Source organism: Benincasa hispida, chromosome 6, assembly GCF_027475165.1.
Source record: "Benincasa hispida cultivar pf3 chromosome 6, pf3_genome.v1.1, whole genome shotgun sequence".
NCBI lineage: Eukaryota > Viridiplantae > Streptophyta > Magnoliopsida > Cucurbitales > Cucurbitaceae > Benincasa > Benincasa hispida.
In genome coordinates this window covers 17,124,192-17,136,965 of record NC_143483.1, presented here as the reverse complement: position 1 = coordinate 17,136,965, position 12,774 = coordinate 17,124,192, and the positions used below count along the sequence as shown (strand labels likewise).

Here is a 12,774-nt window from a genome sequence, read left to right as displayed (position 1 = left end):
GGGAGAAAGAAATCGATAAAAATAATTTTTTAAACCATGTGGGAGGTCAGATCATGTTAGCTTTACGAGCTTCAATCGTATCATATATTTTAATGATAGCAAACATTTGTTATTCCAAGAAACTTTGAATCACTCAAATTAGATGTCATACGAAGTTGTAGCTAAAAGAATATTTGAAAGTAATGATGTGATACATATGGACCAATCACGGATTGAAGAGATAGTACACAGGTGAAGAAATAATCAAATTAATTGGACGACTCAAATTAGGACAGGGCACCTTTAAAATATTTCTTTAAATAATTTTAGAAAAATGATTATTTTTAATTTTTTTTAAAAAAATAATTGAAGCATACATGGATGGAAATTTTGAAGAGATTTATTTCTCTTTCCTCAATTTCATCTTCTTCCTCACCTCTCCCAAGCTTTTGTCATCTCTTTTTCTTCAAAATGCTTTTTTCATCTCTTCTGCTCCAAAAAGGTGTCAATTTTTTATTTCAATTTGCTATTTTTCAAACCAAACTACCTAGTTTTAGATGTTATTATCGCCATCCCTTAACTTTGTATTGATTAATATTGATCGATTTCAAAATTAAAATTACTTTCATTATAAAAATTACTCCAAAACATGCTATTAAAAATTTAAATTATTGAGTGTTTAAAATTGATTTTGGATTATGGAAAGAAAAAAAGTTTTGAGTGATTTTGAATTCAGCTTTTTCAAAATCGCTCTTCAACTGCTCTAATTCCGTCTACTTAGACGAATAATTGCATCACTATTATTTAGGCCAATAGATTTAACCTGCTTGGCTAAACCTTCAACGAAACTGAACTCATTTTCCTTGTTCTCGTCTAGCTCAGTGTATTGAGAGATGATCTTCTTCTCGGCTTTCATAGATTGAATACACTGTCCTGTCTTCTTATATATCTTCACTGTTGGACTTCTGTTACCTTTTGTGGCTGAGATAGACACTGGTGTTCCTCCACTTTTACGAATCCGAATCTCGGTACCAAGTCGAGTTCTAGGAGATTGAAGATTAGTACATCGAATACGATGTGCAACGACATCCCGCTTAGCGTCAGCAATGGTAGCCAACTCCAACATATTTTCCTGTTCATAGAAAAAAGATTCAGTGTCAACAAGTGTATTAGTTATGAAAACGACATATGAAGATAAATAAAAAAAAAAACGTAAAGAGTAAAGACTTACGTGATTCACTAATAGTGTGTTAACTACGTTCATGGATAGGGAGCAGTGTATTATTAGATAGAGTGATTCAAAGCATTTCTCTTAATCCTAAATTTAAAATCGTAAATAACGTACAAGATAACAGATTCATACAGTATTATGTATATGCAGCAAGTAAAAACAGAGGAGACTTTAATTGAACCAACCGCATCGAAAAATCCGTGTTTTGGTGATGGCATTCGCAGGCCGGAAGGTTTTACTTCTCTTAATATTCTTGAAGTATCAGCATTGCCCTCTTTTTTGTGGTCTTTTCGATGTCGTCGATTTACTACTGATTCTTGATTCTCATTCTCTATAAGAGAACTTCTAAGACTGGAATATGAACTACGTTTACTTCTATTACATCTTTGAGTTGCAGAAGTTGATGAGAACTCTAAAGGCCATTCATCAATTGAGCTTGCTGGTGATGGTGATCCATACCATGAGGATGTTGGTGTGGACTGGAAAGAACTTTCCACTGCTGTCTTGCTTGCCTTTGTCTTCTTCATCAATGGCGTCACTGAAGATGAACCGGCGACGAGTATATTCGAACCTTGGGAGTTCACTTTTCTTCTGAAATTTGGAGGTGATTTTCGAATGGTTATCTCAGATGGAGGGCGGCGGGTGGCTTTGGATGTTGTATAACGTGACAGAGATGATCTAAATGACTGAATGGAGCTATGGATGGAATTTAACGACTGCCTAAAACATGGTTTCTTTAACTTCCCCAAACCTTCAGCTGTAAAAAATGAAAATCATAGGTACGATCATTATGAATTTCATCTAAGCGAAGAAACCGAAATTATTATATTTGAGTTTAACATTGATTGAGTTGATGCATACCCGATGCCGAAGCCACAGACCTACATCCAAGTTTGACATGTTTTTCACCCAAGGAAGCCATTTTAGTTGAACTTTTTGAAATCTGCTCTGAGGCCTTGAATGGTTTGGGGGATGAAGATGGATGATGTTCCCTACTTTCATTCATATGTTTCAACTAAAGAGATAGCACTTATCAGTATAATCATAAAGAGAAATGAACAGAGCTAAAAGCCAAATTCTAAAACATTCAAAATATAGGCTTGTAATATTGCATTAGCGCAAGGAAAAGAACTGCATGTGCACGAATCAAGGAAAATGCTAACTGAAGAACTACACCAATCATCGAATCACCCAAGCCAAACCAACTGAAACCAAACATACCTGCACTTTTGGGGATTTTGGTATATCTTTAATAATCTTCTTTGATCCATGCTTATTAATACTCTGCTTTCTGCAGGTTGCCTTGGCCTTCATCTGAAATATAAGTGCAAAATATTACTTATGGCTTGTTTGAAACCTCATAATTTTAAGAGATTTCAATTCAGAATGGATTTCAAATGAATTCCATTGTTTGGTACCGCAGGAATGGAATGATTTTAAAATCTAAAGGGATTTCAATCCAGTTTTACTTAAAAACTTTCCTGACTAAAATGCTCGGATTTTCCAAGATTTCATAGGATTTGAAAGTAAATTACTTAATTGATCTTATCAAATTCTAATTTTCAATTAACACATTTTAGTTAAAAGCCTATATTCAAACATAAAATTTTAAGTACATTCATCTCAATTCTTCCTCGTTCCAAACAAAATAATTGATTTAAAATCATTTCTCAGATTTCAAATAACAAGATTAAAATCATTTCTTAAATTTTCTTGAATCCAAATGGAGGTTAGAGAACTAACGATGGATTTATAAATATTAATTTCAATTTCAATGGAGGCAAGAAATTACCATAGTTCGAGAACCACCCGGTTCGGCTGAAGCTGAAATGATGGGAAATAAAAAAACCAGATGAATATAATGAGTTAAAGAGGAACCTTCGCTATCAAAGGTGTTGTTAGATTCCATAGAGGAACCACCCGGTCCTGTCAAATATTGAGTTACAGATTCCATTACCTGGTCTTTCTGGTTCAAACCTTGAAGAAATTGGTTTAGGGATAGATGCTCTGATGTCTTCAAAAAGATCCATCTCAAGTCTAGTTAAAGAGGAACCTTCGCTATCAAAGGTGTTGTTAGATTCCATAGACCTCCAAACTTCATCCTCAATAACGGGAACTAGATGGCTTTCGGATTTCTTTAAGCCGTCGTTAACAATGGCCAATTCAGAAGGGTTCAAAACTCCTGAAATATAGAAAAACATTTGATCGAACAGATTAAGTCATCCATTTTTGAAATACCAAACGAACATACTATTAGTTAGGTAAATCTCATTATCAGGACCGTTCTAACCACCTTCACTAGTGAAAAAACCGTTATCCCAAGCTAAGCTGTTACGGTAGTTGTAATTTTCAGCTTTGCTATTAGTGTCTGGTTCTAGTGATTGAGAAGATAATAGAAGATGTTCCTCGTTCCCCAGGATGTTAACCACATTGTCATAATTCCTTGAATTCAAGGCCGTAAATAGTTCCTCAGGTTCCAGTACTCCTGTCAGTGCCAATTAAGGTAGTCAAATGAACTATAGGCTTGCAAAGAAATGTAGGCTGAAAAGTAAAATTTTATAAGCCGTACCTGGGCTCGTAAAGAAGGCGGTATCCCAGGCAAGACTCATGCGCAAATTGCACTTGGAATCCCGTAACACCTGTTCCTTGGAATCTCTATTTTCATGCCGATTAAGAACATCAATCTTCTTCCGGATATTTGAGCTTGCTGTCAAATACGATTCAATCAGAAAATAGCTAAGAATGCAAAAAGTAGATAAGGTGATACAGGACGAAGATGGATTATACATGTGCCTGAAAGCTTGAACTATAAAGGACAAGCTTTCTTCCGTTAGCTATCATTAAAACCAGCTACCACAAAGAAATTCCTCTCAGGAAAAAGAAAACAATAACAAAGAAACAATTAGAACATAGCAATCTTCTATTGGCGCTGAAACGACCATACCCTGACACAAGGAAGCCAAGCGTTGCCATGATCGCGCACAAAAGAATTGTGCACCGAAGCAAGACTGAAAAGCTTGTAAGCCGCATCTAATCAATAAAAATATCTTTAAGGAAGCAATATTGAGAAGCATCTATGTCATCCAAGTACGATGTATAAAACTAAAAGTTCTATAATCATGGTATATTAGAAATGAACGCACATAATAAACTTCACGGATGCAATATTGAGAAGCTGGCCACATCTTAATCAATAAAAAGGCATTTCAAGATTCAAGCATCTAATTCAATTACGATGTAACAAATTCGAAATTCTAGAACAATTTAGACAAAAGAGAAGATGCAATTCCAGACAATATGTACGGAATTGAGTTTTCATGCATTCATCGTAGAATTCCAAATAATCCTCCCTCTGACATGACGAAGCTCGACATGATAGAAGGAACTTCCACAGACGTATGATTGAGGAGTCAGTAAAGCTCATCAAAATCGATAAGAAGAAAAAAAAAAAGAAAAGAAAAAACTCATTCATTCAAGTAAAATGTATAGCAATCAAAATTCAATAACAATTTGTACACAAGAACTAGGAGAAGATGAAATTCAAGAAAATACGACAAAGAATCCGAATATCCACATGTATTTATCGTGACTTCTAAGAAAACAATTAATAGAGAAAAGACACACAGACAAAAAGAATCCACTACTCATCAAAGTGACAAAACATAGAAAAGAAACTACAGTGCGACTCCATTCCAGATGAAGAACATAAAAAGAAAAACCGAAATTATGCATTTCCGATGCTCGAAAAGTCGCACGACTCGCTTGAAAGTTAAAGCACAGCAATAAGCGAATCAAACTAGATAGAAATTACGAACAGAGAATCGAAAGCAAAGTACCTGAGACTTGAGATTTTTGAAATCCTTTCTCAGAGGACATGGCGACGGATTGGAGCTTTTCATTCATCATGATTCATCTTTTGTCAAGCGATTCTAGAGAGAATTTTTTAAAATTTGGAGAAGCAAATTATGAATGTTACAAAATGATTACAGAGGAAAACTAAAATCACTGGGGAAATAGTGAAACGGTTGAATCTTTTGAATTGTAATAATTAGTTTTAAATTATAAGAATTTAATTTTGTCAAAAAAAAAAGGTTAAATCTTTTTAATGTACTATTTGAAAGTTTGACAGTTGAATTCTTATAATTTAAAACTAATTAATATAATTAAAAAAAATTCATTACGCCAACTGCACCCGTTTCATTATTTGCTCGGTGATTAATTTTCTTTTGTAATTATTTTCTAACATTCCTAATTTGCGTATTCAAAATTTAAAAAATTATAAGAATTTAAAGTTTAAAAAATTAAATGGTTACAAATTTAAAAATATTTAGAATAAATCGTTATTAATTAAAGTTCAATTTTGTATCTAAAATGCAAAGATGAATATTCTGCATCATATGATATAGGTAATAGGTAATGGGTATTTTCTTTCGTTCCTCTTTTTCTTTGTTGGGTAGACAATGTAAAATAATCCAAAAGAAAGAGATTATATACTTGCACCTCATGCAATAAGGAATGAGTTTAAACTAAAAAACATAATAAATTAAGAAAAATATTTGGATTATTTTTTTTTATCTTACTCTTATTTTTTTATTAGATCTAGTCGTCTAACCTAATTTGTCACACAAGAACTCGATACACACCCAAATGTTATTAAAAATAAGATTTATGGGGGAGATGGGAGTGTTGCCTGAGGAAGCACAGATACTTAGATACTTCTAGTTGTGTAGAGAATCGGTATCAGATACGAATTTGATACGAATACGTCCAGATACTTGACAGATACGTGTCTAATATGTGATTTGAAGTATCTAATATTATCCCCTCCCAGATATGTGAAGAAGATATGTTGGATCTTTTTTTTTTGGATTTTTGCATAAAAGACCTTAAGAATAGGCACATATTACGTTAATGTCTTAAGCATTTTCGTTTTTTTTACAAAAAGACCTATTGGTCTCTCTATTTTTATTGATATCAGTGGCTATTTACAATTTGGTCTTCACCTACGTTATATATATATATATATTATATTTCTCTCTCATCCATGCATACTTCTCTCCCCCATGCATATTCTCTCTCCCCCATGCATGCTCTCTCTCCTAGGGATGGCAAAACTTCCCGCAGGGTCGGGTCCCAATGGGTCCTCAACCCGATCGAGGAGGGGAATCCCCGGTTTGATCGGGTATGGGGGTCAAACCGGATCCCCGGTCGGGGACAGGGCAAGGATGAGAAAGGGATCCCCACCCCATCCCCGACCCCGCCCCCTCCCCGATTTTTTTAATTATTAACATATATATTATAATAATAATAATAATAGTTATTATTATTATATATATATATATAAACTACTGAAACAATAGCTTCATTGTTTCAGTTAATTTTTTTAATTTTATTTTTTTAATATAATAAATTTTATAATAAAAAACACCAAAATACTATTTTAATTGTTAATTTAAACAAATATATGTAACAATAATACTAATTTATTACATAAAATTTACAATTTTAATATAAATACTAATTTTAGATAATAAAAATAATAAAATAAATAGCGAAATTTTTTTTCCACGGGGATTCCTCGACCCCCCAAAACGGGGAATGGGGCGGGAACGAGGATTAAAAATCCCATGGGGACGGGGATGGGGAATGGATCCCTACCTCGCCCCGGTCCCGTTGCCATCCCTACTCTCTCCCATACATATTCTTTCTCCCCCATGCATATGTTCTCTCTCCCCCAATAATATATTTCATATATTTTCTCCCCCATAATTCACACTCATTTCTTCCATTCTCTCTCTTTTCTCCTTCCGGCGATGTGAGTTATAGATGGTAGACGACGACGTGGGACAAATTGATGTCTCGGCATGAGGTGACAAGAATGACTTGAGACAAATCAATGGCACGGATGGCGTGGGGCGAATCGACGATGACGAGTTGAGCAGAATTGGTCGACGGCACGACAGGGCAAACAAATCCGATCAACAACGACGAGGAGAGAGACCCATGGCGGCCATGGCTGAAGAAGAAGAAGAGATGAAGATGGAGGGTTATGTATATAAATTCCCATATGAAGATGGACTTTATTTTTTCCCTATTTTTTTATATATACTATGATATATATGTACTTTTGTATAGCTTTTGTAGAAAATTTGATATATACTGTGGTATATGTATTCGTTTATTTGATATAAACGAGTCATTTATTTATTTATTTAGACTTATTGTATTATGATATATATATTGTGGTGTAAATGAAATTTATGAAGATTTATATACTATAGTATATTTCATATATTGGATTATACTGTGATTTATGTCAAGCATTGAGTCAATCTCTAATTTATAAACTGTAATATATTTCATATATTAGTTAGAATATTTTCAAATACTTAACAAAATGTTATAAGGTATATTTAAAATAACCATTATCCATAAAAAAACACAATAAATTGATTTGTACAAATAAACAACGGAATATATTACATGTACAAGTGAACAAACAATGGAATATTTCACATAATAACAAAAATCAACATGAAAAACGAAATGGAAAATAAAATCATATTAAATGTCATTTTCTCTCTCCAAATGAAAATAGAAAAAATATATCAAATGCATTTTATCTCTACAATAAAAAAAGGAAAAAAATCATAATAAATGCATTTTCTCTCTTCATAATAAATGTATTATATAGTGATTTATGTCAAACATTGAATTTATATAGTGTGATATATTTCATATATTGGTTAGAATATTTTCAAATTTCTAACAAAATATTTTGAGGTATATTTTAAATAACCATGAATCCGCGGAATGTGAAACCAATGAAAATAGAAAAAAAAATTCATTAAATGTATTTTTTCTCTCCAATTAAATTAAATAAGGAAAAATCCCAACAAATAAATGCATTTTCTCTCTCCATTTGAAAATATGAAAAAAATCATATTAAATGAATTTTCCCTCTCCATAATAAATGCAGTTTTTCTCTCCATCATTGAGAAAGTTTTGAAAATGGGAAAATATATATAAAAATGGGGAATAAAAATAATAAAAAGGGTAAATTTGTCCAAAAATAATATTAAAAGCATTTCTTGAAAAAAATTCAAATTTAAAGACATTTTTGAAATATATGACCTAAAGATGGTTTTTTAATATAAAAATCTTTTTTTAAAAAATTAAAACCAACCACTTAAAAAGCCCAACCCAAACCTATCTTATTTAAAAGTCCACTTAAATCTAGTAATTCATAACAAAATAGATTAAAAATAATATTTAAAAACTAATTAGTTAAGAAAAAGGTAAATAAATCTTCATTCTTCTCTTCTCTCTCACTACTTAAAATCATGATTCACACCCCTGTTGAATCTTTTCTTTTCATTTTTTAGTTTTCACTCTCTACTTAAATCTACTTTTAACTTCAAATTATATATATATATATATATATATATATATATATATATTATCTTAGTTTTTTAGAAATTGGCATATCAATATATCATATTGTATCTGTATTTGGTATCTGTATCTATGTATGTACTTCTTAGTGGCACTATTGAGGGTGTTGGAGTAGAATTTTTGACCAATTACAACATGTCACATGTCTTCCATCCAACCATTTGATCACAATAAGGGACTTATCAACTACACGACAATAAGACCTAAACCACGATCGATAAATTTGGCTGGAGGTTTGATTAGGCTTTAAGTCATAGATTGGATCAGACTGAGTTATTAAAATTGCTCATGTAAGTCCTCAATTTCTTTTCCCTCCATTTAGGTTAAAGATCACTAAATAATCATTGGAATTAAGAATATTTAAGTTGGAACGCATGTTGGAAATTTGGAGGGTAAAATTTTGGCTAAATATCACTATGCTTTGGAGAAAACATTAGTACTTGGGAAAATTTCTAAGTGTTGGGAGCATGTGGTTGATTTAGGAGTGGAGTATGTGTTGGTCTAGAAGAGAAGAGGAGAATAAAAGTTTTGTCAATTATTGAGAGGAAAAGATTGCGATTCAAGAGTTGGAAGCATAATAGGTTGAGGTCAAAATTTTGGCTAAGTGTTCAAGTTATGCTTTGAACCTAGAGTTGGCCTGGAAATGAAGGACAACAAATTGGCTAAGTATTGGGAGACAAAGTGAATGTCTAGTCCAAGGAAGAAGAATGAATTTAGACTAAGTACTAAGTATGTTAGAAGTAAGGGTTTAGCTTCGGATGAGTTACCTTAGAGTTGGAAGCATAACTAGATTTGTAGGAGCCTTGGATGCATGCTTGGACAAGAATAGGTCATTTGGATGCATGCTAGGGCAAGAAGAACCATTTTTGGGATATCTAGGGCTAGGTGAACGCATGAGGGAAGAAATAGTTAAGTATTGGACAGCCATATGTTGAGTTATGTATGACTAAGTGAGAAAACTAAGGTTAGAAGCAAAGCAAGGAGATAGTGAACGCATAAAAGGTCCAGGCTAGAAATTTGGCTAAGTGTTAAAAAACATGTGACATAATAAGGAGGTAGAACCCTAAGGTTTGAGGATTGGACACCCAGGAAATGTAGTGGATGCATAGAAGGCTATGTAAAAGTCATTTTGAGCCTATGAAGGAAAGATTAGAGCATGAAATAACCATTTAGGGAGAAGTTGCACCAAGAAAACCTAATAAGACCAATTGGACACATACCTTAGGGGATTAAACATTGTTGGATGTATAAAGGCTTGGGAAGCAATTGGGAACTATGCTATGCACTCAAGGGAGGAAACCATATTGTGGGAAGAAAATAAGAACCAAGGAATAACAAATTAGGAGGAGTTGAACGTATGGTGAGGCAAACCATGTATCCAAAATAATTTCTTGAGATGGAAAGCCAAGATACCATGCGTTGACTTTAGTTTCTTAGGCATTAAGGATCTAGTTAATAGTAAGGTGAGATATGTGGTATAACCGAGTGAAGTCTTGGCTAAACCAAGGAAGAGGTGGATGCCTAGGAGAAAAAGTTGAACATGCAAAATGTGGAAATGCCACCTCCAAGAATAACTATGCGTTGAACTTGTTAGGGGAAGACACATCAAGTCTACATGCAAATAAATGATGGCAAGGAGTATGCGTTGGCCCAACATGAAAAAGACAATTTGAATTCATACAAAGAGGAGGTTTCATGCATTGGAGGTATGAGAGGATGACAAGGATAGTATGAGGTTGCCTATAAATACCTCTGGAGGATCTCATTTCACCTCACAACTCAAAGTTCTCTCAAGGGGACTAAAAAAGGGAGAGTTTGAGGGAATTAGGGTTTGGGGGGAAGTTTCATGTGTTGGGAGTGGCCACCATGCATCCAAACATGTTGTCCATGTGTTGAGTAGGACCAATTAGGTGTCCATGAAGCAATCCAAGCGTTGAGGAAGAAAGGTCAGGCGTCCAACTGACCTGTGGAAGATCAACATGTGTCCACTGTTGTCTAATGGTGTTCAAAGGCCTAGTTTCATGTCTATTAGAGTTGGTAAGCTAAGTTCAAGACCAAAGAATTATTCTAGGATTATTCTAGCCCTAAACAAGATATTCTAAGCTAAAATTAAGCTAGTGCAGGCTCGAGATCTGAGAAGGAACTAGGAAACTTGAAGTTTGGGAAAAAGGGGAAAAACAATGCTGGTGAACTGCAAGTGGTTTTATTTTCAAATTTTTTGTATCTACACACACACACACATAAACACACACATGCGCGTGCACATACATGCACGTACACATATACACACACGGTTTGAAAATCTTGGAATGATTTAAAAATGTGATTTCTTGGATTTTAACTACTGATTTTCCTTGGTTTTACTTAGATGACTGTTTTAACTTTGGTTTTGCTTGAAGACATGTTTTATAATGAATTTATGGGAAACTGGAATTGTATCCTGAAAATGTTAGTATATCACGTGGACGTCTGGCTAGGATTGTCAGTATAATCTGGCTGGGATTGTTAGCATACCTGAGTATTGTTGGTTTAAACAAACACACAAGGAAGAAAACAAGATCATTAAGCATTCTAATTCCTTAATTTTGACATCAAATTAAGCATGCTCATAGGGTATCAAGAGGGTTTCAACATATACCTTTGAAGATCCTCTTCAAACATGAAATTCAGCTGCAATTCTTCCTTCTTCTGATCGTGAACTACCACTACAGCTTCCTTACTATCCTATAGGAGCCTTAGATTGAGTTGTAGAACTCAAAATAAGTTGGGATTAAGGAAATTAAGAAGGAGAAGGTGACTAGTTTTCATCTTGGTGAAGAACACTTCTTCAACCTCAAGTTTCTCAGCAATTCAACAGTTTGCATCACATTTTCCACTCAATCAAGAGTGGTTTTAATGCATGACTCTCATGCAAACTGATCATTGGAATTATGTATAAGAAGGTGACTAACCTTCTTGCTTGAAAGTGGCGAAATCCCACATTGGGATTTTTCTCAAATTTCAATTTCCCTTTTGATTTTGAAATTGACTTTCAAAATCAAAACTTTTTTTTTCAATTTTAGTTCTTTAATTAAAATCGAAATTTTATTAATTTTACAAAAATTAATTCAACAATCAATTTTTCTAATAAAATTAATAATTAATAATTAATTAAATAATTTAATTAATTCTATTAATTTAATATAAAATATTAAATTAATTTGTCACTAATTCCATTATCATGAATCCATATTCATGAAATTAATATTTAAATCATATTTAAATATTAATTGATTCTCCAATTCCGTTTAGTTTCAAAATTAAACTTGTAATTATATCACATATAATTACTAATTCCCTTAATTCAAATTTGAACGTTTCAAATCAACTTATCACGCTATTCTAAGGCTTATTCCATTTGTGAGCTAGTAAAGGGACCTAATGGACCTACAGATCATGGGCTCCAATGATCTGAGATTAATTGGTTTAACTCTTTACATTGAATTAACCCACATTCGTTAACTACTGGGTCATTCCACTAAAGCCCAGTAGTTACACTCCCCTCGTTGTAGATATATTATGTCCACTCAATATAACCATGATTATAAGTTAACATTTCACAGGTTGTTCGTAATAACATCTGGGTCAATAGTTGTTTTACCCTCGAAATTACCTTTTGTTCCTTAAGTTCCATTGATCCTCTAATGAAAAAGTTGTTTGTGATCCAATCAACAAATCGAATCCCTCTCGAGCCAATGAGAGGATGCGGGCCCTTGTTCAAGACCTAGAGTCAGCACTTAATTCTACTATCCATGAAAGCAGGTAGGAGTAAATTCCTTCTTGCTCCCCATGTCCCCAGCTATCTACCCGGTCTTACCCCTAAAATGAGAGGTTTATTGAGTCGACACTGTTGAGCCAACCCTCACCTATGAAAATCTAAGGATAATCTCGCATAAACAGAAGTTCATAGTTAGTTTAGGATTAAGGTTAAGTTACCTAGGTCATTGTTTTGAAATAGTCACTCTTAAATAGTAAACAACGTTATAAAGTAAGAGTGACTTATTTCTTGGTCCGATCTTGTGCATGAAGAATCTTTTACCAAAGAATTCCATGAGCACGTTCGGATCGTT

The 12,774-nt window shown here is 33.5% G+C and overlaps 1 protein-coding gene across 2 annotated transcripts; it reads right to left on the bottom strand.

The window, feature by feature from the left end:
• Window positions 1-629: 629 nt before the first annotated feature.
• Window positions 630-5,223, bottom strand: LOC120080187 (uncharacterized). Of its 2 annotated transcripts, none has more exons than XM_039034759.2 (9): window positions 5,047-5,223; window positions 3,780-3,917; window positions 3,504-3,695; window positions 3,168-3,392; window positions 3,003-3,034; window positions 2,432-2,524; window positions 2,072-2,225; window positions 1,396-1,967; window positions 630-1,111 (listed from the first exon to the last, which is right to left on the bottom strand). In XM_039034759.2, the coding sequence occupies exons 1-9, from the start codon at window positions 5,114-5,116 to the stop codon at window positions 743-745; spliced, it is 1,845 nt and encodes a 614-aa protein (XP_038890687.1). In that variant the 5' UTR covers window positions 5,117-5,223; the 3' UTR covers window positions 630-742. The 2 variants fall into 2 exon arrangements, with proteins under 2 accessions (XP_038890687.1, XP_038890686.1); XM_039034758.2 differs by lacking the exon at window positions 5,047-5,223 and adding an exon at window positions 4,155-4,375.
• Between the last annotated feature and the right edge of the window lie 7,551 nt (window positions 5,224-12,774).